The sequence below is a fragment of the Callithrix jacchus genome, chromosome 4 (assembly GCF_049354715.1).
Source record: "Callithrix jacchus isolate 240 chromosome 4, calJac240_pri, whole genome shotgun sequence".
NCBI lineage: Eukaryota > Metazoa > Chordata > Mammalia > Primates > Cebidae > Callithrix > Callithrix jacchus.
In genome coordinates, this window is record NC_133505.1 from 8,493,675 (window position 1) to 8,519,156 (window position 25,482).

The 25,482-nt window shown below is 40.0% G+C and overlaps 1 protein-coding gene and 1 long non-coding RNA gene across 17 annotated transcripts in view; one reads left to right on the top strand and one right to left on the bottom strand.

Annotated features, from left to right (window-relative positions):
- Positions 1–25,482, top strand: part of LOC118152744 (uncharacterized) — an 89,233-nt gene that overhangs the window by 61,354 nt on the left and 2,397 nt on the right. Inside the window, exons 1-3 of one of the 2 annotated variants that reach the window (XM_078368208.1) lie at positions 15,632–17,702; positions 20,061–20,209; positions 24,721–24,808. In XM_078368208.1, the coding sequence (XP_078224334.1) occupies positions 17,616–17,702; positions 20,061–20,209; positions 24,721–24,808 (324 nt within the window). In that variant the 5' untranslated portion in view covers positions 15,632–17,615. Of the gene's footprint in view, positions 1–15,631; positions 17,703–20,060; positions 20,210–24,720; positions 24,809–25,482 lie in introns of those variants that run through there. The other variant, XR_013533638.1, reaches the window with a different exon arrangement.
- The window catches only part of LOC103792230 (uncharacterized), a 585,886-nt gene that overhangs the window by 45,934 nt on the left and 514,470 nt on the right, over positions 1–25,482 (bottom strand). For 2 of the 15 annotated variants that reach the window (XR_013533653.1, XR_013533656.1), the window contains exon 1: positions 15,622–16,597. The exons of 10 other annotated variants lie outside the window; for them this stretch is intronic. This is a non-coding gene — a long non-coding RNA (uncharacterized LOC103792230). Of the gene's footprint in view, positions 1–12,531; positions 16,598–25,482 lie in introns of those variants that run through there. 3 more of the 15 variants (XR_013533651.1, XR_013533652.1, XR_013533654.1) reach the window with 2 other exon arrangements.

Consider the following 25,482-nt stretch of genomic DNA (forward strand, 5'->3'; position numbering starts at 1 on the left):
TCTGTCCTGTGGCTCTGCAGAAAGCACACAAGGCTGCTGTCACAGGCTAGTGTTGAGTGTCCATGTTTTTTCCAGGAGTACAGTGCAAGCTCTTGCTGGATCTACCATTCTGGTAGGGGATGGTGGCCCTCTTCTCACAGCTCCACTAGGCAGTACCCCAGTGGGGACTCTGTGTTGGGCTCTGACTCCAGATTTCCCTTCCATGCTGCCTCAGCAGAGGTTCTCCATGAGGACTCCACCCCTGTGCAAATTTCTGCCTGGACATCTAGATATTTCCATATGTGATCTGAAATTTAGGTGGAGATTTCCCCAACCTCAATTCTTGACTTCTGTGCACCCACACGCCCAATACCATGTGACATGCCTAACACCATGTGGAAGCCATCAAGGCTTGCATTCTCTGAAGCAATTACCTAAGCTGTATGTTGGCCCCTTTTAGCCATGGCTGGGATGCAGGGCACCAAGTTCCAAGACTGTGCAAAGCAGCAAGGCCCTAAGCCAAGCCCATGGAACCACTTTTTCTTGCTAGTCCTCTGTGCCGGTGATGGGAGGGTCTACTGTGAAGACCTCTGACATTCCCTGGAGACGTATTCCTCATTGTCTTGACAATTAACATTCTGCTCCTTGTTATATATGCAAATTTCTGCAGCCGGCTTGAATTTCTTCCCAGAAAATGGGTTTTTCTTTTCTACCACATGGTGAGGCTGCAAATTTTTCAAACTTTTATGCTCTGTTTCTCTTTCAAACATAAGTTTCAAAGTCATCATCTCTGTCAAGTTAAAAGTTGCACAAATCTCTAGGACAGGGGCAAAATGCTGCCAGTCTGTTTGCTAATACATAGCAAGAGTTGCCTTTACTCCAGTTCCCAAGAAGTTTTCCATCTTCATCTGAGATCATCTCAGCCTGGATTTCATTGTCCATATCACTATCAGCATTTTGGTCAAAACCATTCAACAAGTGTCTAGGAAGTTCCAGACTTTCCCACATCATCCTGTCTTCTTCTGAGCCAGCTGTTCCAGAACTGTTCTGAACTGTTCCAGCCTCTGTTACCCAGTTCCAAAGCTGCTTCCACATTTTCAGGTTATCTTTATAGAATGCCCCACTATCCCACTACCAATTCTCTGTATTAGCACATTCTCACACTGCTACAAAGATATTATATGAGACTGGGTAATTTATGAAGATAATAGGTTAAATTGACTCAGTTGTGCGTAACTGGGGAGGCCTCAGGAAACTTAGAATCACAGCAGAAGGTGAAAGGAAAGCAAGGCAGGTCTTACATGGCAGCAGGAGAGACAGAGAGAGAGAGAGAGAGAGAGAGAGAGAGAGAGAGAGAGAGAGAGAAAGGGAGAGAACTGCCAAACACTTTTAAAGCATCAGATTTCCTGAGAACTCCCTCACTATTATGAGAACAACATAGGTGAAACGACCCTCATGATCCATTCACCTCCCACCAGGCCCCTTCCTCGACACCTAGGTATTACAATTCCAGATGAAATTTAGGTAGGGACGCAGAGCCAAATTATATCACAAACCAAATAAACAAAAAAGTCACATCAATAGAGTGAAGAACAAAAACCACATGATTGTTTCAATAGATGCAGGAAAAGCAGGTGATATATTTCAACAGCCCTTCATGGTAAAAAGCTGTCAACAAATTAGGTAAAGAAGGAACAAACCTAAACATTATAAAAGCAAGATATAACAAAGCCACAGCCAACCTCATACTAATAAGGAAAATGCTGAAACTTTTCTAAGAACTGAAACAAAACAAGGATGTCCACTTCTGCTACTTTTATTCAATGTAGTACTGGAAGTTCTAGCCAAAGCAGTTAGGCAAGAGAAAAAAAAGACATCCAAATTGGAAAAGAGGAAGTCAAATTGTCCCTGTTTACAGATTACCTAATTTTATATAGAGAAAAACCTAAGACGTCAAAAAATTTTTAGAACTAATAAGTGAATTCAGTGAAGTTGCAGGATACAAAATCAATATACAAAAATCAGTAGCATTCCTATACATCAACAACTATCTCAAATAAATCAATAAAGCAATTCCAGTTACAATAGCTACAAAAAATTTAAATATATTATCTAGGAGTAAATATAACCAACAATATGAAAGACCTCTACAATGAAAAATATAAAATGCTGATGAAAGAAATTTATTCCAAATAAATGGAAAGATATCCAAGATTCATGGATCAGAAGAATATTTTTAAATTGACCATACTACCTAATCTATGGATTCAATACAATTCCTATTAAAATACTAGTAACATTCTTCACAGAAATAGAAAAAACAATCCTAAAATTCATATAGAACCACAAAAGACCCCAAAGCCAAAGAAATCTTGAGCAAAAAGAACAAAACCGAAGGTCTCATACTGCTTGTCTTCAAAATATACTACAAAGCTTTAGTAAACAAAACAGCATGTACTTACATAAAAGCAGACACACAGAACAGTGGAACAGAATAAAGGGACCAGAAAGAAATCCATGTATTTACAGACAACTGATTTTCAATAAAGGCACCAAGAATATAAATAAAGAACACCCACTTCATTAAGTGGTTCTGGAAAATTTAATATCCATAAACAGAATAAAACTAGACCCCTGTCTCTCCCTATATACAAAAATCAACACAAAATGGATTAAAGACTTCAATATAAGACCTAAAACTATGAAACTATTAGAAGAAAACAGAGGGGAAATGCTTCAGAACATAGGTTATAGTTAAGGCCACAAAAGCACAGGTAACAAAAGCAAAAATAGGCAAGTGGGATTACGTTGAGCTAAAAAGCTTCTGCACAGCAGAGGAAACAAGTAACAGTATAAAGAGGCAACCTATAGAATGGGAGAAAAACATTTGCAAAAAATGTATATCTGACAGGAGGTGAATATCCAGACTATACAAGGTACTAAAACAACTCAATAACTTAAAAATCAAATTTAAAAATGAGCAGAGGATCTAAATAGACATTTCTCCAAAAAAAGACATCCAAATGGCCACAAGTATATTAAAGAATAATATCAGGAAAATGCACATCAAAACCGCAATGAGATACCATCTCACCCCAGTTAAAAGGTTATTTAAAAAAAATAACAAAGCCTGGTGAAGATGTGGGAAAGAGGAAACTCTTAGGCTCTGTTGGAGAGAATGTAAATTAGTACAGCCATTATGGAAAACGGTATGGAGATTTTCCTCAAAAAGCTAAAAATAGAATTGCCATATGACTTAGGAATCTTACTACTCAAAAGGAAAAGAAATTAGTATGTTAAAGACATATCAGCACTCTCATGTTTGTTGGCGCACTATTCCCAATAGCCAAGATATGAGAGCAAACTAAGTGTCTGTCAACAGAAGAATGGATAAAGAATGTGTGGAATTTATATACATCAAAATACTAGTTAGCTGTAAAAAGAAGTGAAATCCTGTCATTCATGGCAACAAGGATGAGCTTGGGGCACTGTGTTAAGTAAAATAAGGCAGAGAAAGAGTAATACTGCATGCGCTTTTGCTCATATGTTGAAGTTTAAAAAGATCTCATACACGTAGACAACAGAACAATGTTTACTAGAGGCTGGGAAGGGTTAGAGAGAGGAGAAGGAAGAGGCTAGTTAACAGCTACAAAATTGCAGCTAGATGGAAAGAATAAGTTCTAGTGTTCTACAGAGCTTTAGGTAACTATAGTAAACAATAATTAATTGTATTTTTTCAAATAGCTAGAAGATTTGGATTGTTACTAACATACAGAAACAATAAAGGTTTGAGGTGATAGCTATGCTAATTACTCTGATTTGATCATTACACATTATTTACATGTATTGAAATGTCACACAGTACCCCACAAGTATATACAATTATAATGTGTAAATTGAAAACATGTTTTTTAATCTGTACATCTGACACAGTCCTAATATCCAGAATCTACAATGAACTCAAACAGTTAGCAAGAAAATAAAACAATTCTATCAACAAATGGGCTGAGGACATAAATAGACAATTATCAAAAGAAAATATACAAATAGCCAACAAGCATATGAAAAAGTTCTCAACGTCACTGATGATCAGGGATATGCAAACCAAAACCACAATGCAATACTGCTTTACTCCTTCAAGAATAGCCATAATCAAAAAATCAAAAAATAATGCATGTGGCTGTGGATGCAGTGAACAGGGACCACTTCTACACTGCTGGTGGGAATGTAAACCAGTACAACCACTATGGAAAACAGTGTGGAGATTCCTTAAAGAACTAAAAGTAGAACTACCATTTATCCAGCAACCCAGAGGAAAATAAGTCATTATACGAAAAAGATGCTTGCATGTTTATAGCAGCAGAATTTGCAACTGTAAAAATGTGGAACTGACCCAAATGCCCATCAACGAGTGGATAAAGAAACAGTGGCTACTATCTATATCTGATGGAATACTACTTAGCCATAAAAAGGAATGGAATGAATTAATGGTATTTGTGCAACCTGGATGAGACTGGAGACTATTGTTCTAAGTGAAATAACTCAGTAATGAAAAACCAACCATCATATATTCTCACTCATAAGTGGGAGCTAAGCTATGAGAATGCAAAGGCATAAGAATGACACAATGGACTTTGGGGACTTGGGGAAATTGTCTAGGAACTACTTTTTAAAAAATTAAAATGAAAAATTAATTAACATATTTTAACCCAACACATTCAAAATATTATCATTTAGCTTGTCATAAGCATTAAAATCAAGGAAATAGATATTTTACCATTCTCTTTTCATGTTACATTTTCAAAATCCAGACCATATTTTATTCTACAGCACATCTTAATTTGTACCAGCCACATTTCAAGTACTCCACAGCCATATGAGGCTAGTGGCTACTATGCTGGACAGCACACCATCTAGTACTTTTGTTTTTTTGGATTTTTGTGATACACATTTATTTTTGTGTTTTCATCTAATGTCACCCAATCAGAAACACTGGTCAAAGGTAACCATATTCCTATTATGTTCCAGAGGTTAAAAAAACTATTAAAAATCTAGTAGAGCTTCAGACCCAGGACTCTTTTCCTGTTCCTTGAAGATGGGAACCAGCAGCACGGGAACAGTTTCTTCTGATATAATTTCAACTGCCATGTCTTTAGTCCACCTCAAAATAGACTTCTGTTAATTCATGGCAGTTCACAGACCATGGCTGAATAAAGTGATATTTTGGGCACAGCTTCAAAAATACAGGACCACTTCTCCTGGGCACAGATAGACTGTTGGAGGAACAGAACTAGAGGCAACCTCAGTCAACTATCAGAGTGGTATTCTCTCACTGTTTCTGGAGAGAGAAACGATCCAGCTAAGCTCAAACAGCTAGTCAGCAGCAGAGCCAGGTTGATAATCACAGTTCTAATTTCCAGTCCATGAACTTTCTGATGCAGTATGTTGAATTTTACCATACTTGAGGCTACTGTATATGTATTTCTATTGCATGCCAACAGTATTTCTTCATATTTTCCCTGTGTGAGCTCTCATTAATACATTTTTTAGGTGATGAACAAGCTCAAATAACTTCTAAAATAAAATAATCGTAGACAACTTCTGAACCACAGAAACAAGGCCTAAGATATAGCAGGGCAGAACATTGGAATCAAGAAAAAAGTGAGCTGCAGTTCTAGCTGGGATGACAACTAGCTGTGTGACCTTGGGCAAATCTCCCTTAACCGCTCATGACCCGATCTCCTTATCTGCAAAATGGCTGGCAGTGGGAGGATTAGATTATTTCTAAGGTCCCTTCCATTCTAAGATACTTACTCTAATTCCTGCTAGACAAATGATTATATAATAATAACCTTTCTAAGTTAGTCTTCTGCTCAGAGGGAAAATAAATGGTGCCACCTATTCTCTTTATCGATACTTCTCAAAATGAATCAAATCATACTGAATGATTTTATAAAGAAGAAAAATGATAATCTCAAGTAATCACTACTATAATAGTGTTTCTCTGTAAGCAACCATCCTATAGCAGTAAGCGTTACAAAAAGCAATTGCATGGTTAAAATGCCACTTCTCTTGAGAAAATTTTAGTTCACACAAATGAAAGTGAGAAATTCATAATAAAACTATATTGCAGGGATAAACTTTATTTTTACATTTTGAACAGAAAGTTATTGGTTTATATTGAAAATGTTGGTTTAAAATATCTTAACATACTCCCACTTCCAGTTCATTCAATAGATGTGTATATGGCATTTTTGCTGGGCCAGGCACTGTATAATGAGGAGCTAAACTGAAAAACTTGTCCCTATGGATCTTAGAATCTGATGGATAGCTCTAAAGAAAATTAAACTAAATGCTCTTGTAAGGACTGAGTACATGATACATCACGCCATCCTTCTACTAATTAAAAACCAATCCCCAAAAAGCAGCTGTGTAAACATACAGACCATAATCTATGTTTACCTTGCTACCCGTACATGTGACTAAGAAGGCAAAAATTGGCACATTGGTTCTAAAGAGAATCCTGGAAATAAAAATTCCCAACAATACAGTACCATCCTTCATGCTAAAGTGCTTCCTCAAAACTCTAAACAGGACTCCAGAATGAAGACAAGTCCTGTACCCCAGATTTCTAACACTTAGCAACATGGAGAATTGATCAAAAGGAGGGATGCAATGTTCAAATTCTGTTTGCTGGCCATCATTTCAATGGGCTCTAAGTGATTAATATTTTGATAGAAGACTCTCTTCTTTTATATTTATATGTGTTGCCAAAAAATTCCCAGGCCTTCCATGATTCTTTATTTAAGTGTTCTGAAATTCTCCTGAAGATGAATGTTCACCAAATACTACTGCTGCCACCATGTTTTCTGTTAAAAGTATGAAATGCAAAAATCTAGAGATTTTTTCCAGTAAAGGAGTATAAAGAGATTTCCTTAAAATTATAAAAATTTCAAATTCTCTGATGCCTTTTATTCTGTAAATACCATAAAATTAAAAGTATCAGTGGTCCTTCTTGGGAAACAATATTGGGATTCCTTATTCTTACAACTAAAAACCTAAACCAAAGAGCCTTTGCGGTATAATTACTACAGTCCTGGAAAAAGAAAAAAAAGATGAAGCAAAGGCTTCCCTGTAACAGAGCAAGGGAAAACACCGCCCTGTAGTAGCCGGAGAAGGAAAAAATATTGTAAACCCATTGTCGTCCACCCATATCTATCGAGTGTCCTTTGTAACACTGATGTCTACCTCTGATAACAAGAGGGGTAGGCAGAGTCTGAAGTCCGAATATCAAACAGTCTGAAAAGAAAAGAGGCGGAGAAAGACTCACTTCTATCAGGCACTAGCCAAATGTTCATTTTTATGTACTGGCTTCTTTCAAAATATTCATTCACACCTAATAATTGACAGAGAACACAAAAAAGCTCTCACTCCCATGCTGTTGCATTCACTTCCCCTGGGGTACATGGCCATTTGTAGCCACTGGCAGCCGCAAGGAAAAAACCCCAGGAAAACCCCCACCCCTCCTGCCTCGAACCTCTCTGTTATTAATATACTTTAGCCTTGGGGGTTAGGAAAGTAACATTTTTCTAATCTTTCTGTTAGAGAACTAAAGGGTTTTTTTATTAAGAAAAATAGAAAGACAAGCTAAAATATCAAATATCACATTCAATTGATGATTCCTGAATACTTTTCATTTAATACGCTTCTCAATGGTTTGTTAGAACTAAGAACACGTCTCACAGAATAAGATACATGTTTTATGAAATCCCTACAAAAGAAGAATGATCATTCTTGCTTTGGAATATTTCTTATTTTTACTGCTTTAAAAAATTTGGTTTCTCTTCTCCATCTCTGTGCTGCATGCTGTCTAGACGGAAATGTATAATTAGTTGGGTCCAATCTCAGAAAGAGTAACAAGAGTAAACGTATTTTCTCATTTACTAATTCCAAAACTGTGTGGATAGAACCCTTTGTTTTTAAGTGATATTCTACGATTACTGGGATAGATTAACTGATGAATTTCACCATCAATTTAGTAGTAGTAGTTACTACTAATAGTTCAGCAATATTTCAAATGACTTACTTAATATAAATTATTAGAATACGCAGAAAGAACAAGCCTGTGACAGTCATTTTTTATACAAATATCTATTGCGCACTTAGAATGTGCCTATGGCTTTTCTAGTGCTGAGACTATCATATTAAGATATTCCCTTTGATATTTGCAGTCTAATGGAGGTGATCAGAGAGGTAAAAAGCAAAAATAATAGTTTAAAAGTGCTTTGCTTTGTGATCTCACGGGCACTCACATGAGGACAACTTCAGCCACATTTTGGGGCCATAAAAACTTAAAGCGGAACGTAAGAGACCTGGAAGTGATAGAAAAGTTAGGTGATGATGAACAAATGTGCTTTAAGAAATCACTGGACACAAAGTCAGCTGAAGACTGATGAATGTTTCTGAACATGTGTTGCTCCCAAGCCCCACTTAATCAGGATAAATTTTCTGGAGATGAGCCTTGAGCACAGTTTTAAAATACGGAAATCACAGCCTACTGGTAGAGGGGCAGTCTTTTTTGCTCCATCTTTCTTTGGTCTTGCTCTAAAAACAGATGAGACACAAACTGTGTTTCTAGGACAATCCTAAACGAGAATATGCTGAAACACACCAAGCCAACAGCAACAAAAAATTAGAGGTGAAACGGTAAGAACACAATTTCTTGAAATATGCTGGATACCTCCAGACTTATTCTAAGTTCCTGTATCTGCGCTGCTCTTGACTTCAGGACTTCTGATATCCAACTCTCCAAAATAAATGCTCTAGGTGATGCCTCTCATTAATGAGAATTACCCTTAAGGATGCCACCAAGATCTCAAAGCCTAATGCAGAATCACACACGTCTTTAATGGCAGAACAACTCCCCATTATAAAAGCAAGAGTCAAATTATGCTGCACATTCCGAAAGTGCTAGGAGGGCTTTATGTTCACAATCTCATCTCACCCTCACAAAAACCTCTGCATGGCAAGTATTATCATTACCTTAGTTTATGAATGAGGAAATTGAGCTTAGGGAAGTTCATTAAAGTGTCCCCAGTCCCACAGCTGGTGGGTACAGGAGTGACATGTACACACAAGGTTGCCTAATTCCCAGGCCCATGGTTTTAGAGCACCCTCCGTCCTGGTTTACTGCCTCCAACATCATCCATTAACATAGAAGGCCAACAGCAGGAAGGGCTGAAGGGGAGCAAGAGAAAGGAGGAAAAGGGTTTGTTCGTCCAGAACCTCTGAAGTTGCAGATTAATTACTAACAGAGAAGGGACTAGAGAGATGGGACAAAGGAAAGATCTGACCTAGTTTGCTGAAGTGGCACGGTATTTACATTGATTAAAAGAATATGCAAAAGATAACAGGAAACACAGTGGCTGTGCTTCCAGCGTTACCATTTGACACATTTTAAATTTTGTGCCAGCTCTTCAAACAAAGAGGCTGGACTTCCTTTTTGCCCCTAGGCAACCAACACTAGAGAAATAATTTTGAAGGTAAAAATTTTCCATTCTTTTGTTTTTTACACATTGAGCAATAAAATACCAGTATATTTTAAGAAAGAGTAACAATCCTTGCTTTCATCTTTGAGTTTTAAAATAAATCATCCCATCTGTGTCATCAGTGAGAGAAGAAAATCTGGTTGATTAGCACTGAGTTCTCATCACAAATAAATAATACCTAATACCTTTTCTTAATTTTTATTGCATTGTTTGAAATCTTCCTCCTTTTTAAATACACTGTCTACCCTAAACCTATAGGTGTAAATCATAGCCTCAAAATATCAAAGGTAATTATTATATTTGGGGTCTGTAACCCACAGGCAAATCCAGCTTCTTGCCTCTTTTTGTAAACAAAGTTTGATTGGAACACGGCCAGACTCACTCATTTACTAGTGTCCATGGTTGCTTTTTAGTCACACCAGCCAAGTTCAGCAGTTGCTATAGAAACCATATGGTCCACAAAGCCTAAAGTATTTACTATCTGGCCCTTTATAGAAAAACTTTGTTGATCTCTGCCCTGTGCCATTGATATATCCACAGGTAGAAGACTTCATTATTCTACTCTAAAGTCTGTCTTCTGGACACTCATCAGGTCACTCATTCATTCACTTGTTAATCAACTAATGTCTATGAAACATCTTCTGTGCCTCTGGCACATAGTGGGGAAACAGACTAACAGAATACCACCACATGATGACTGTTCTAATAAGATAGGAGGTCCAGGAGGTGTCAGGCTGAGGGAATCAGATAAGGTCTCTGGCAGTATATAGTTTGGGCTCTTCAGGTATTATGGTTGAAATGCTGTTACCCATTTAAATAGTGATGTTAAAAATCTCGGAGTTACATTATACTTTTATGACTTCACAAAAGGCACATTCTGACTTATTGATAGATCTTTAGTATTATAAAAGTGTTGAGATGGTTTGGAAGAGATGCAGCTTGTTTGTGAGATCAGGACAGCTGATCATCTCCAAGCATCTGGTAGTAAGGGCACCAGCTCTTCCCCAAAGTTCTACGACTAAGTAACATTAGGTATCAGACACAACAGAGTCGGGGAAACTAACACAAGGTCCACTAGAGCTAGGTGGCCCACAACAATCAACTGTTTGGTTAATCCCTTTTTTGTTGACCCACCAATCCCACCAAAAGCTCACTGGTCTATGTTGAACCTTATAACTGGAGAAGTTAGCCTCATGTGTGAGCAGAAAATAAATACCTAACAAATAAATGATTGATGCAATGAGTGAAGGTGATTGCTCCTTTGGCTTTTTAATGAATGGCAGAGGATGAAATGAATACTATGACATTATATTGTCTAAGTGAATATCTGGGACTCGAGCTTCAGTATAAGTATAAACTTAAGCTTAGCTAAGTCAGCATAAATGGCTTTTTAAAACACGCTTGTTTTGTTTTTGTTTGGACTTATTGAATACTTACCTCCCTGGTAATGAATAAAAACAGTGAAAAATTCTTCGCAACCTAAACAACCAAATAAGATTTATACTGAACCATTTCAATGTGATCAATTTATTTTTAATCAAACAGGCTGTGCTTTACGTATAAATTAGCCATATGTTTATTAAAGAATGTTAATAAAAGTATGTTGACATTTTTCCTTAAGTAATTTTAAAATGACATTTCATTTCTATATATTTTCATTTAAATATTTAAATAATTGTCCAGTGACCTAAGCAAATACTGTAAAAGAAAACCAAAACAAAAAATTCACTGATTAAAATAATAAATTGATTCATTTTGGAAGGAGCAGTACACCTTAGGATAAGGTAATCTTTTATTCAACAAATATCAAGTGACATTTTATTCAATTAAGAAAGATTGCTAGTATAGTTGGAAACCTTTACAATAAACGTTTGTGTGGGGACTCTTAAAGGTTGTGAGGTGTATCTACCAATTATAACATCAGAAAATATACGCTATTTTTTTTTAGCTTGATAAGCTTTATTTATATGCTGAAAAGTAAACACTGCTGGATTTTAAATATATATGATAGATTTCTTGGCTCTGACACCATTAGAGAATTTGTTTTGTTTTGACTGTAGTCTCTGGTATAAGTAGAAATCACTGTTTAAAAGCATTATGTATCTATATAGTTCTGAATGTTTTAAAAAATCTAAATGAAAAGAAAAATCTACACCTAAATTTTCTCTTGCCTTTTTCATGTGGCCAAAAAAAAAAAAAAAAAAAAATCTAATGTGACAAGTTTATAAGAATCTCTATTATTCTTTTCCAGCATCTTGTTTACTTGTGATACCCCAGTATGTTCTCACAAAAATTAATTTCAAATCTAAAAGGCAGGATAATCACTACTTTCAGCACTAAAAGGTATCAGAAAGAAACTGAAGTTTAAGCATAGATAGCATATAATTAAGAATAAGAAACAGGATTCTTGAATATGTATTGCTTTAATTTTGCTCCTGATGGCTTTTCAGATTACTTTAAAAAGATCTATCAAAACTCCCCCTCTAGAAAATATCTACTAAAAGGCACAGACACTTGGAGACCCACGAGAAGGGAAAAAATAGGTCATCTTATAAAATTGATTATGTGAGCTGTCTACATGGCCGTGCATATGTCAGCAACAAGGAAAACAACCTCCAGATACATTCTGCAGGCAGATTTTCTTCTGGAGAAAAACCTGTGTCTTCCTATACATTGTGAAGCCAACAGGGTAGAGTAGGAGTAGTTAGGTTTCATCCACAAGCATCCACATCAGGCTGGCTTTTTAAAGACAGCCAATAATATTTTGTAATAACAAAAGTGATATATATACATATTTTTTTTTCCTGTCTAAATCTGGAATCCTGACCACCTTATTTTAAACAAGCCAGAGACTGCAAGCTTCAATCTGTTTGGATAGAAAGGAATTTATATAAATGTTTTGTTCAAGCCCAAAAGGGAAACAGAGTATAAACATACAGTGCATGAAAGATGCATACCCAACTTCAATACAGCTTAGTGCACAGAAGAGGAAAAATAATCTAACCTTCTGGTAGTCATTCCCAGCAGTCTTTAAGCTTAAATATCTTGTAATTTGCAACATCGTTTCCATGACCCCAACAGTAAGAGATGAACCAGAATTTCATAACTGTCCTGCTCTCCTCCCCTCGGGCATCTTGAGAGGAGGGAGAGAGAACAAGAAGGTCAAAGAACAAATGGAAACAAAATCTGTGTTTTGCACTCTTTCTCTGCACTTGAGAAAGAAAAGGAGGCAGATAAATCTGTATAATACTAAACCAAATCTCTTTAATTCCAGTCAGCTTTTATCATTCAGCCACTGAGTCTGTGTGTGGAAAAATTCATGCTAATTCCCCCCTAGCAACAGCCTCAGCCAATCAGGAGACTTTATGTACCATGCAGCTGCCAGCCAGAGAGAATAACTCTAAGTAGGTCAGGCCTGTATTTCTAAAAATGCTACGGTCTAGTAACCCCACTGTCCCGTCTGTCTGCCCTGCCCCATAATAACCTCAATTGCTTGGTGACACAATGACATACTATCCTGTTAGAGTGCAATCACATCATGCTACATTATTCTGCTGCGAGCATGACTGCTGGGTGAAGGACCCTCGGAGGGGCAGCATTAATCAGGCAGGCATTCATGTCCAGCAGCACTTCGCTCTAGAAATGGGGACTGCATTAATGACCAGCTGTTCGAACTAACACAAACAAAATAATGTCTTCCACCCTGTTGGGTGCACAGAATACACTATTCTGATCTGGCAGGTTCCGCTTCTTGACTAAAGTGAAGATGTAAATTAAACGGGCTCAGACAATGTCAGTTTTGGCAACCTCAAAGTGAGTATATTTAAATTATATTACGTGTGATTCAAAAAGCTATTGATTTAATATACACAGCTCTCCATGCCTACAATTTTCCCTAATCCACATTTTAAAAAAAAGAAAAACGCATACGTGGGTAATGCAATACGTATGCACATATTACCCAAAAACTAAAGAGCTGAACTAAAACTGACTTCTCCTTGGGCAGAGAAACAAAGCAGGTCAGGAGTAATTGTGCGGCATGAACACAAATAGAAATACAGAATGAATGCCGTGAGGAGCCTGAAAACAAACAAGAGTAAACATTCTAAGCCTGTGGACCAATCAGCTCCTCCCACCATCTCTTTGTGGAGGCTGCAGTAGCACCAAAATCTCGAAGCACAGGAGACAGGGAGGGAAGTGAGCGTGGCCTTCAAATCTCAACAACCATGGTACCCTGACTTCCCATAGCGATTACTGACTAGCTGCTGTTTGGCTTCAGAACAGCAAAAGCTCCTTCAAGGTTTAAACTCAGGAGATTAAAAAAAAAAAAAAAAAAAAAATCGAAACTCCTCAGTTGATTTTTAAATTCTAAAATGGGAATGACAGAATTTAATTTATATTTACTTGAGTGTAACTTTTGACTTCTCTCTATTGAAATGCACACACACAAATGATGTACGGATACAGAGATAGGAGACTGGCAGTGGCTCTTTCGGCCGTTTAGTAAAATATCTCGTACTGATAAAGCTTGCACTGATATATTCTCGCATGATTGATTTGCATGTTTAAGGGTTCACAGTTTCATTTAATGAACATATCCCCCCTGACAAATTGATAATTTAGCCTTCAATTATACAGAATTCAGCAAGACTTCTCTGTGTAATCAGCATTTGATTTACAAACATAGAAAACTTCCTAATCCATTTGCCCTTGTTTGAACTGGGTTTGATAACTTAGTTATGACTATCTTCTTCACTTTGTGGCACACATCACATAGTTATTCTTGGATAGATACAGTCACTGACGCAACCATGAACCGCTAATTACAAGCTGCTGACATTCTGCTTGTCTATGCAGCTTTGAAGTTCCAAGTCTGTTTTTCTCTTGCGCGCGCTCTCCGTTTCATTCTCTTCCCCTCATGCCACCCACCCCTAATCACTCACTCTTTTGACTTTAAACCCTTTCTGGATTCACTCTAGGGCTATCTGGAGAAGGGGGTATGCTCGATCAGATTCCGTAACTTACGCTTTTCCTTTCCTTCCGAGCTATCCCTGCACACCCATCTACAGTTTGAAAGTACAGTAATAAGATCCTCACCCAGCCCCACCCGCAGGAATGCATCAACAGCTGGCCAAACATAATCCAGCACACAGAGCTGCCTTTGTAGAATTAGTAACAAACAGTGGAAGGGCCAGACAGGCGTCCCAGAAGAGCTCCCCATGACAACTGGGAAAGCTCCTCACCCCCAGGGTTGGCTGACTCCACTGAGCTGGGGTTGGAGAACCCCAGTCCTCACATCTGAAAGTACAACAAGCCTCCAGTGCCTACCCTCAACCTCACCAGAATCTACTCAGAGGGCACTGGGCTCTCCAAAACAGCAAGTTAGAAACAAGCATTCTCCATATTGACAATGGACATACTCCGCCTTATGGCACATGCCTTTCGAAATGCAACACGGCAGATCTGCCAATCACATGAACAACATTTACACCTGTATCTAACCGCCTAGCTGTGGGCTGGCAGGACCACCTCTCCTCTTTAGAAAAGAGTTTCTTTTTGCAAATTACAGGCTGATCCCAGCATTCTGAAACATGTAAATATAACACAGTATTTATCTCCACTGAGTATTTAGCATCTAAAGCTTGTGGTAGCCAGCTGGTCTCAAAGTCATCTGGGATACATTTATTTTGATTAAATTGATCGGATTTCTATTTACAGGATAGAATTTTTTGCCATTACTGAATACAGCTGTGTTTACAGGGATTTATAGGAGAAGAAAACAAAACCCCACCATCGGTCCTAGCAAAGCACAGAGCACTCAGAACTGGAAGGAGTTAACACAGAGAGGGCTTGCTTTCACAGTAAAAAGAAAATTCTGCATGCAGCTGCTTTGGCCATGCTGTCTCACTAGTCAGGAAATGGGTGTTGAGCTGGAGCTGAAAACACAAGCTGCAATCAAGCCCGATCCAGCAAAGTGACAGACTTCCTGTGTAAAATGGTCAGAAACCTCTCTCCATGTCTCTACACGCATGCACATGCATTTAAATCCATGCTGCGAGGCTGCGATTTTCTCTGGGGACACTGGTACAGTCACCTAGCCCATCAGTTCCTTCGTTGACAGCGCCGGGGACGTCCAGACTAGGATTTACAGTTCCTCCATCCATGTGCCGGGTTATAAATTATGCCATCCTCCTAGAATGAGAATGCACAGCGAGCTGCAGACAATCGCCCCGGCATTCGGCATCTCCTCTTGCCTTGCACGCGCTCCCTCACTCCGCCTTTCTCCAGCTCTGCCTTCCCAGGCAGATACATCAGATGCCTTGTTTATCCATCTTCAGCTGCGCTCTGAGGTAAAATGCCACCACATCTCGCCACGGGTTGTCCCCCCAGACTGAATCCCTGGGAGCAGCCCGAGCTGGGCGCATGCGGCAGGGGCCACGGCTGCCCTTGCCCTGCGGAGCACCGGTGGGCACTGGATGGATGGAATTCCTAACTTCCCCTTCCCCATCCTTGGCGTTCTCTCTGGTCGTCCCTCGCCAGGTCTTCTGCAGCTTCACCCGGTTCTGCAGGTCCCCTCGCCCAGCTGTGAGGGAGCAGACCCCGGCCAGAGCTCCGCCAGCAGGGCCTTCTTCCGCAGGACGGAGACGCACGATTCCGGGATCCGGGCACCACGGCGAAGCCCGGGCGGGAGACGCAGGAGCAGCTCAGGTAACCAGGGGAAGCTCGGCGTGCCCACGGAGATGCCGCCCTGGAGCTGTGAGGAAAGACGGTCTGGCTTCAGAATTACAAAAAAAAAAAAAAAAAAAAAAAAAAGAAAGAAACACAAAACAGCGCAGCTCGGCGCCAGCGGGGGTGGAAAAAAACAGACACAAACCATAAAAAAAGCAAGAGTGTTAAAATAAAATTTCAAAAAAAAAAAAAAAATAAGAATACAGAGATCAGGGTACTTCATGCGACTTTTATTTCTGACGTTTCTTGGCTTGTTGGCCTCCCCGCCCCCTCCAAAATCGGTTCTGTCCCTGAACACCACTGTCTGTCCATGAGTGCCAGTCACAAAGGCTCTAGCTCCCAAGTGCTGCAGACCCAGCATCACATGAGAAGCCACATGACAAACTGCAGTCGGCGGCTGATGTGGTCAACTGCTTCACCCAGGCAGGGGGAGCAGGAGGGACACAAACCTCAAGTGAGACGTGCCCCGCTCCGGCGGCCAGGAAGACATTTCCTTAAAAGAACAATGGGAAGCATGCCACTGAAGCCTGCTTGGGAATACATACATACTTTTCCATTTGCACACTTACGGACACTAAAGAGGCCATGGATACTTGAAGACATTCTGAGGATGCGGTACCACAGACACAAGCTGGATGGCAGCAATATTATTTCTAGTTTGTATTAGTCAAAGCTGATTCCACTTAAGTGGATTCCTGAAAAGCACACACCACGTCTTCATAGCATGATCAGGCTTGGAAAACCAATTCTATTATCTCTCCCTGCGATCTGTATCTGAACCTGCATTCTGAATAATTTATTTTTAGACTAATAAGATGCTTGCCAAGACTGCTCCCTTTCTTCGGCAAGCAGCACAGGCAATGTTCACCCGAGTGGGAAAAACCTTGTCCCTTTGTAGGGAGACGAGAGGAGATGGTTTTTCTTTCTTTCTGTTTTTTTAAATGCAATTTCTTATTTAAAGGCAGACATAGCAATGATGTTCTCGCGAGTGATCTTAAAAACAAGTGAAACGTTTCTGCTTCATTGAATCGACCTGTCTCTTATTGGCAGTTTGGCATCTCATGCTGGCAAATGGTGGTGATATTTTTATAACACTGTTCATGGCTGCAGCTAGAGCCCTTAAGCCACATGGAGATTGCTACTTCTCAGCAGGGTGGGAGCAAGCAGTTGCTTTCTGGGGCACCTTTCTGTGGAGGTGATGTACTGTCAAGTATGTTTTACCAGTTACATTAAGGCAGATATGAGTGAGGTGGCCTCAGGGTCTGCAGATTCTGTCACTCATCCTGGAATTAAGCAAGTTGCCTATTTGGGAAATCCTTCCCAAGATGTGAGACGTGTGGCTTTTTAGCAAAATTGATTATGCCAGCTAACAAGAACTGGAGAATCGTTAAACAGGTGGGAGATAATTGTCTACAATGTATCTTATTGGACTGTGTAGATATCAAGGTAAGTGGCCACTAATTAATTTCAGATGCTCTTTTAGCCTCTCACTGTAAGAGGGTGTCAAGGATGGTCGCAGACACTGGGGTTCCAGTGATGATCAAGACAGGCATGGTCTCTGCCATCTTGGAGCTCAAGGTCTAGTAAATGCACACATCTTTTGTCCTTCAAGAAAAGCTTTTCCCAATTTGAATTCTCCAAAGTTAACCAAGGAAGAGATCCAGCAGTCACCTTCTCTACCCTTGCCTCTTCAGCATCCTCTGTGATCTCCCAAATCCTAGTTATTTGTTCTTTACCATCTGCTCTTGGAGTTAAGATTTCTTCCCTGTTCATTCCTGGAGTCCAAGCTCAGGTACTCATACCCTCCCACCCAATGATCTCCTCTCAGGTCACCCTCTTTGTTTCATTCCATTTGGCAGCCTGCTGCCAAACTAATCCCACCAAACCAACACAGTCATGACATCCAGGTACTGTCCAGATGGGCTAGACAACCCTCTGTCCAAAACCAAGGTGGCTCCTTATTTCTTCACGTTCATATACTACCAGTCAAGACACTCTACTATCTGATTATACATTGTCTATGTAAACAGATTGGTCTATTATTAATGATCTTCTAATCACATCCTCCATTGAATCAGAGAAAAAAAATGGCTTAATTTTCTTAAGAAAATTAAGCAGAGACACAGGAAGCACTGTCCCTGCCCTCAGAGAGCATATACTCTATAGAGCCTGTGGTACTTTTTTCTATCGTTACTGTTTATTATATTCTATTGCTAGTCATTTCTTCAGGTTTTATTTCCCATGAAAATATTTAGTAAGTCTCAGTCTACTTGCTAAATGTAGGTCAGATAAGTAGTGCCATAGAAGGCCTGAAAAGGAAACAGATACTTCTACCTAAATCTCTGAGGAGGTTCCCAGAGTTCCTTGGGATTTGCAGGGAGCTATAAATACTTGGCCAGGGAGTAGGGCGGTGTTTAGGTATTAACAACAATAGCAATGGCAGTCGCTAAAAATCAGCACTTTCTGTGTGTCAGCATCTATTGTAAGCATTTTAGAGAAATTAACCTTCTGAATTTTATGAGGAAATATTTTTAATAAGTTATTTTCAGTGATATACACACAGAACCACAAAAGACAGGTTAAATAAGTTGTCCAAACTACACAGCAAGTAAGTGGCAAAACACAGCAAGTAAGTGGCAAAGCACATGGTCTTAACCAACATGCTGTCGTGCTTTGGAAATGAAAGAAATTGCGGGAAGGAGACCAGGTATGTGAAAATACATGCATACGCCTGAAGGTGGATGCAGGAATCACTGTGGTTCAAGTAGGGTATTAGTTCTGTAGAAGTGGGATTAGGTTGAGGAGAGCCACAGGATAAAGCTAAGACTGATGGGGGGAAAGGGATTGGACATAAGGAGACTAATCAAGAGGCTTCTGCAGTTGCCTGGCTAAGAGGGAATGGTGCCCACACCTCGGTAGTGGTGAAAGAAAACTGAGATGGATGCTGGTCGTGTTACAAAGAAATGACATTACTGTGGTGTTCTTGGAAAACAGAAGTTGATGGTAAAGCTGACTCTACATGTTTTGTTATTGTACTTTAGGTTCTGGGGTACATGTGCAGAACATGCAGGATCGTTGCATAGGTACATACGTGGCAATGTGGTTTGCTGCCTCCATCCCCCTGTCACCTACATCTGGCATTTCTCCCCATGTTATCCCTCCCCAACCCCCTGTCCCTCTCCTAGTCCCCACTAACAGACCCTGGTGTGTGATGCTCCCCTCCCTGTGTTCATGTGTTCTCACCGTTCAACACCCGTCTATGAGCGAGAACATGTGGTGGCTGGTTTTCCGTTCTTGTGTCAGTTTGCTGAGAACGACGGTTTCCAGATTCATCCATGTCCCTACAAAGGACACCAACTTATGGCTGCATAGTATTCCATGGTGTCTATGTCCCACACTTCCTTTGTCCTGTCATTGATGGGTATTTGCATTGGGGTTCCAGGTCTTTGCTACTGTAAACAGTGCTGCAATGATTTTTTATAGTGCAGATGAAGAGATAATGTAGCTCCTTGAGTTTAGGAGTTGCGTCATTCATGTTCTTTCCCCAGTAGCTAGCAAAGTGCTTGATATATCTTTTTAAAATAATGAATAAACGAAGGCGATGGAGGTACAAATGGGAACATCAGAAGTGATGATGCCACATATAACAAAAATCTCTACAGTGAATTCAGTAATTTACAGGATATCTGAGTGGCTTATGTGGCTTGGCTTCTGTCATGCCATTACTTATAAAGAAACAGAATTTATTTTCTTTTTCCACCTTTGGCCTGGATTTCACATGCTACCTGCTTTCCCCCACCACAGGCCTCGGATGCTTCTCTAAAGGCTGATCTTGGTCAGGCTGTTGGCTCCACTCTGCCCCAGCGAAATCCATCCTTGCCCACTAACTGCAGCCTCATGCTCTCTGCATCTGGATCCCTACTCAGAATGCTTGCACGTATCAGGGCGATAAGGTAAGCGGACTAACGTACTTCACCATTCTTTACTTTTTTTAAATAGCCAAGTGAGAAACCACAGACATTTATCAGCCTTCTCACACAATCTTAGCTAACCAGAATACTACAGTAATGAACATAGCTCATTTCTTGGGCAGTTAATTAAGGTTAATGTGACATACTGCCTCTGGCCGTGGAAGTAAAAAGGGGTGTTACTGCTTCATATTATAGCTGGGGAAAAAAAGTGTTAATAATCGTTCTCATCAGCAGTAAAGAATTGAGCTTTTAATACCCAGATATATTTTAGTAAAAGGCTAGTATATCATCTGTAAGTGGAGTTCAAGAGCAATGTTAGATAACTAGGGCATTTCAAGAGCCTGCTTATTCTAGAGACCCCCCCGCAAAAAAGAGGGAGAGAACGAGAAAAAAAATAGCGAAATACAGCCAAAGCTGAATTTATTTCAAGAAAAAAGAAAAACGTAAATTTATGTTGGGAATGTTGTCATTTATATCACTTTAGATCAATTTTAATCCTTTAAATAGAAGAAAACTTGGATCTCACAAATAAGTGATATTGAGTAACTGTGTGAGCAGGGTCTTTGATTCGATGATGTTCACACAAATGCATTATGTGGACCTGCTAGTCTAAGGCAGTGTGGTAGGCACTGTCTAGGGCCCTTACAGAGCTTACAATACACTTATTCAGGAAGACATTTCCCTTCCTTTTACAGAGGGAAGCTATTGCATTTGATGATAGTAAAAAAATAGCAGGGGAGGTGGGGTAAGGGCAGTGGCTCACTCCAGCACCTGGAAAGGCCAAAGCAGGTGGATTGCTTGAGCCCAGGAGTTCGAGACCAGCCTGGGTAACATGGTAAAACCCTGTCTCTGCCAAAAAAAAAGGTACAAAAATTTGGTGTGCACCTGTAAGTCCTAGCTACTCAGGAGGCTGAGGTGGGAGGACCACTTGAGCCTAGGAGGTGGAGGTTGCAATGAGCCATGATCATGCCTCTGCAGTCTAGTCTGGGCAACAGAGCAAGACACCGTCTCAAAAAAAAAAAAAAAAAGTTTAGTTAAAAAAATAAAAAGGGTGTGCTCTCTTGACAGGAGCCAACCCACCTAAGCCCCTTGGAGATCTTACCATAACAGAAATAGCTTGCATGATGTGAATATTCTATGAATGTGACTCTTCAGTCCTTTAAGCGAGTAAGAATGTAAGAATGCTGCTTTATCTGTGCGGTCCTGGGAAACATTAATGATGTGCTGACAGTGTGAACGACGGCAGGGCCTCTAGGTTTATTTAGTAGAGTTGCTAGAGGACTTAAAACTGCATGTCATGCCTTCTAACGTCTTCAGAATGGATTTTGAATTAAGATGAGCCCTTCCCAAAGTAGACTGACAAAGTGACTAATGGCTGGCTGCTGGCAGAGGACTGATTTCCCCTCTCTCTGCTACCCAACGTTATTACCCTTGTCCATTTTACAGGGACCAAATGGCAAGTTTAAGGTGGAAGAACTGTGTTTGTTCACCTGTGAGTGGTTTGACCTTAGGCTTTGCAGAGCACTGTCAGGAAGTCGGTTTTTCCATGCACTTTACAGTAAACAAAGACAGTGTGGCTGTGCTCCAAATGTTACAGAAGGTCAGGGACCAAACTGCCTCAAAGACAAAGACCGCTTCCAGAAATTGAAACACAAAATAGATGTGAGCGCCATCAACATTCCACACTGGGCTCGTGTTCATTCTCAGTGTTTGCTTCAAACAGTGTGACACATACCCAGCGTAGATGCATGATAGAAATAGAATCATAAAACCCCAGGTGCTGGAAAGCACCTTAAAAAGGTCATCTGGTCCGACTGCAAATCTAAATTGTGAATGCTGCCCTTTAAAACCTCCTTCATGTCATCATCCAGGCTCGAGGGGAACACCACTGGTGACTATAAACGCAGGGCCCTGGGAGAGAGACAAGCTGTTCCATCTGCTGAATGCAACAGCCTGAGTATTTAAAACCCTGGGCCAAGGCCGGGCACGGTGGCTCACGCCTAAAATCCCAGCACTTTGGGAGGTCGAGGCGGGCCGATCACCTGAGGTCAGGAGTCCGCTACCAGCCTGACCAATATGGTGAAACCTCATCTCTACTAAAAATATAAAAATTAGCCGGGCGTGTTGGCACACCTGTAAGTCCAGCTACTCAGGAGGCTGAGGCATGAGAATCCCTTGAACCCGGGAGGTGGAGGTTGCAGTGAGCCGAGATCATGCTACTGAACTCCAGCCTGGGTGACAGAGCAAGCCTCCGTCTCTAAACAAAACAAAGCAAAGACCAAGAAACCCTGGGCCAGAAGGTCCTACCCCATGATAGTGGGAGCCTCACTGGAGCTTCTGTTTATTAGCCCTTGATGTCAAAGTTTGGGAGCTCAAATCTAGTGTGGTTTCCACATCATGGTCCCTCAGTTACTGAAATCTAGGCAGCTCAGATCTAGCGTGGTTTCCACATGATGGTCCCTCCCCGTCTATCATCCTCCATCCAGAATTTCTTTCTCTATACAAAATATCTGCAACTTCTTTAGACATTACTCTGTGACTTCTAGTCTATTCAACATTCAGTTTCAGAGCCTAGGAATAGATTTCTGTTGATGAGTAGTGCTTTCAATGATGTGTCCCACAGAACATAACACAGGGTCCCATGATGTGGCCACACGAAGCAAAACAGTCCTATTAACTTCCTTCGTTCTAATTGACCCTGTTTCAGTTAGTGCAGCCTAACCTGAATTCCCTTTCCTAGTGGGCACTCTTACTAGGCTCACCTGTGCCTTCGTTCTTACACTTTGACCTAAATCACATTTCTTTATTCTTTTTCTTTTCTAACTACTCTGCACTTATTGGTAAGATATTTTAAATCACATTTCTGCCATCTTCAGACAGTGCCACTGTGCATTTATTTGACTGGTTTTGTTGTGTTACTGGCTTGGGTTACCATGTATGATCAAATTTTAAGTATATTTTAAAACATGTTTAAGCCAGGCACAAGGGCTCACACCTGTAAGCCCAGCACTCTGTGAGGCTGAGGGGAAGATCACCTGAGCTGAGGAGTTTGAGACCAGTCTGGGCAACATGGGGAAACTCCATCTCTTGAAAAACACAGAAGTTAGCCAGGCATGGTGGTGTGTGCCTGTGGTCCTGGCTACTCAGGAGGCTGAGACGGGAGGATCACTTGAGCCTGGGAGGCAGAGGCTGTAGTGAGCCATGATTGTGCCACTGCACTGCAGCTTAGGTAACAGACTGAGACCCCGTCACAAAATAATAATAATAATTGAAGGAAAGAAGTAGTAGTAAGCTATTCTTAAAGGAGTCGTAGATACACGTGTAAATACACACATCTATCCATTGTAAGATAGAAGACTTTTGAGAGCGAAGTTCTTGGAAAGTGATGAATACACCTTCTGTTTTTCACCTATCACAACAGCACTGCTTAGAATAAAATAACTCTCATTACATAAAATAGCCTGGTCCACTGGGAAACACACTGGACTAAAAGTCAAAGCTATGGGATCTGGTATTGGTGTTGCTGTGGACTGTTTATCTTCTATATAATTATAGAAAGGTCATTTTATCTTTTTCTAGGCTCTAGTTTCCTTTGTTGTAAAGTGAGAGTCTACAATATGCACCATGAGCTACGCTGCCTTCTATAGTTTATATTGCTGTGGAATCTTCATTAAACTTTTAAATTTCTTAATACAATGGAATAAATTGTATATTAGCCAGTGGTTAAGCCCTGGCTAAAGTTTCCTATAGACTTTTATTAACATTAGATAAGTTTTACATTAAATTCTGTTTTAAAACAAGTAAGTGAATGGCATGTTCACAAATCAAAAAGTTCTTATGTCCAGAGTTCTTTTCTTTTATGCCAATTAGGGAAATTAGATAAGTCTGACTCTGGGGGTCCTGGAATCTTTAGCCTCTGATAAAATAACAGTTTTGAATAGGTGAACCAATTACTGAGATTCTTGGTGTAAGGAATAAATGTCATAACGTGATATCATCACTTTCCTATAATCCAAGTGTCTTCTTAAAATGTCTTTAATTAACTATACAGAGAGAACCTTTAGGTTGAAAAGATGTAGTTTCTTTCACATTTTTTAACTAGAGCCATGACAACAGAGTGCCTTGATGTCAATCAGTAGTTCCCACAATGGGAATACTATTCACATTCGAGTGAGGGGGGAGGGAACGATGGCATGTGGTCAGAACAAGAGAACACCAGTTCATCTTAAAATCTTGCCTTAGAGTAAAATTAACTCCATGATCACATTCTAAGACACATCCAGTCCTCGTAACCTTCACAGAGTACAACTGTTGGTGTTTTTTACTAAGTATATTATTAGACTGTGCAGTTTTTCTCTTAGATCAAAAGAACTAAAATTAAAATAGGAATCGTGGTTTTCCTTTTCTCAAAATCTGGGCCCAGTTTTGGTCCAGCCTTTCTTTGTGTGTGTTTCTTCACCATTCTGACCTCAGTATCATTCTCTACAAAACAGAGGCGGTCCCTCGGTGTCCAGGCTCTGTGCCCGTATGTCAGAAAGGAGGCATATTTTTTGGCTTTTGAAGATCTTCTGCTTTGAACAGGTAAGTGATCCAAGCAGTTTATGATCCTTGAGATCCACAAGTCATATTGTATCTTAGTTTCTCTCATTCTTAAAAGCCTTGTGGCAGAGACCCTAGTGCAACAATATTATCTCAGTCTCAAATCCCTTTCTGGGCATAAGGCAGAGGGCTCTCAAGCCAGGATTCTGGGCTTGAATAGCACTGGGCATGCAGCACTTCAATGAGCCCGAAAAAAGAAAGCCACAACTATATGATGAACACATAGCCCAGACATAGAGAGTGATGTGGAGATGGACTGACGCTTTCTGATGTTTGCAAAATATACCTAGCTAGCAAATTGTCACATAATTAAGTGCCCAGTGGCATTTGATTTGAACACATGTTGTAAACATTCGCTTACTGTAACCAATATAATAGAGACTCTAAAATGCAATTAGCACAAACGACCACATCTCCATTCCAGTAGGAAGGCAGACTTTTAGAGGAAACCTTAAAATAATTAAAGTGGTCACGTTCAGGATGCCAAGAGCATACAGATATGTCATTGGCTGCTAAAGCAGCGAGGCTTTTTTTTTTTTTTTTTAATTGCATTTTAGGTTTTGGGGTACATGAGCAGAACATGCATGACAGTTGCATAGATACACACATGGCAGTGTGTTTTGCTTCCTTTCTCCCCTTCACCCACATTTGGCGTT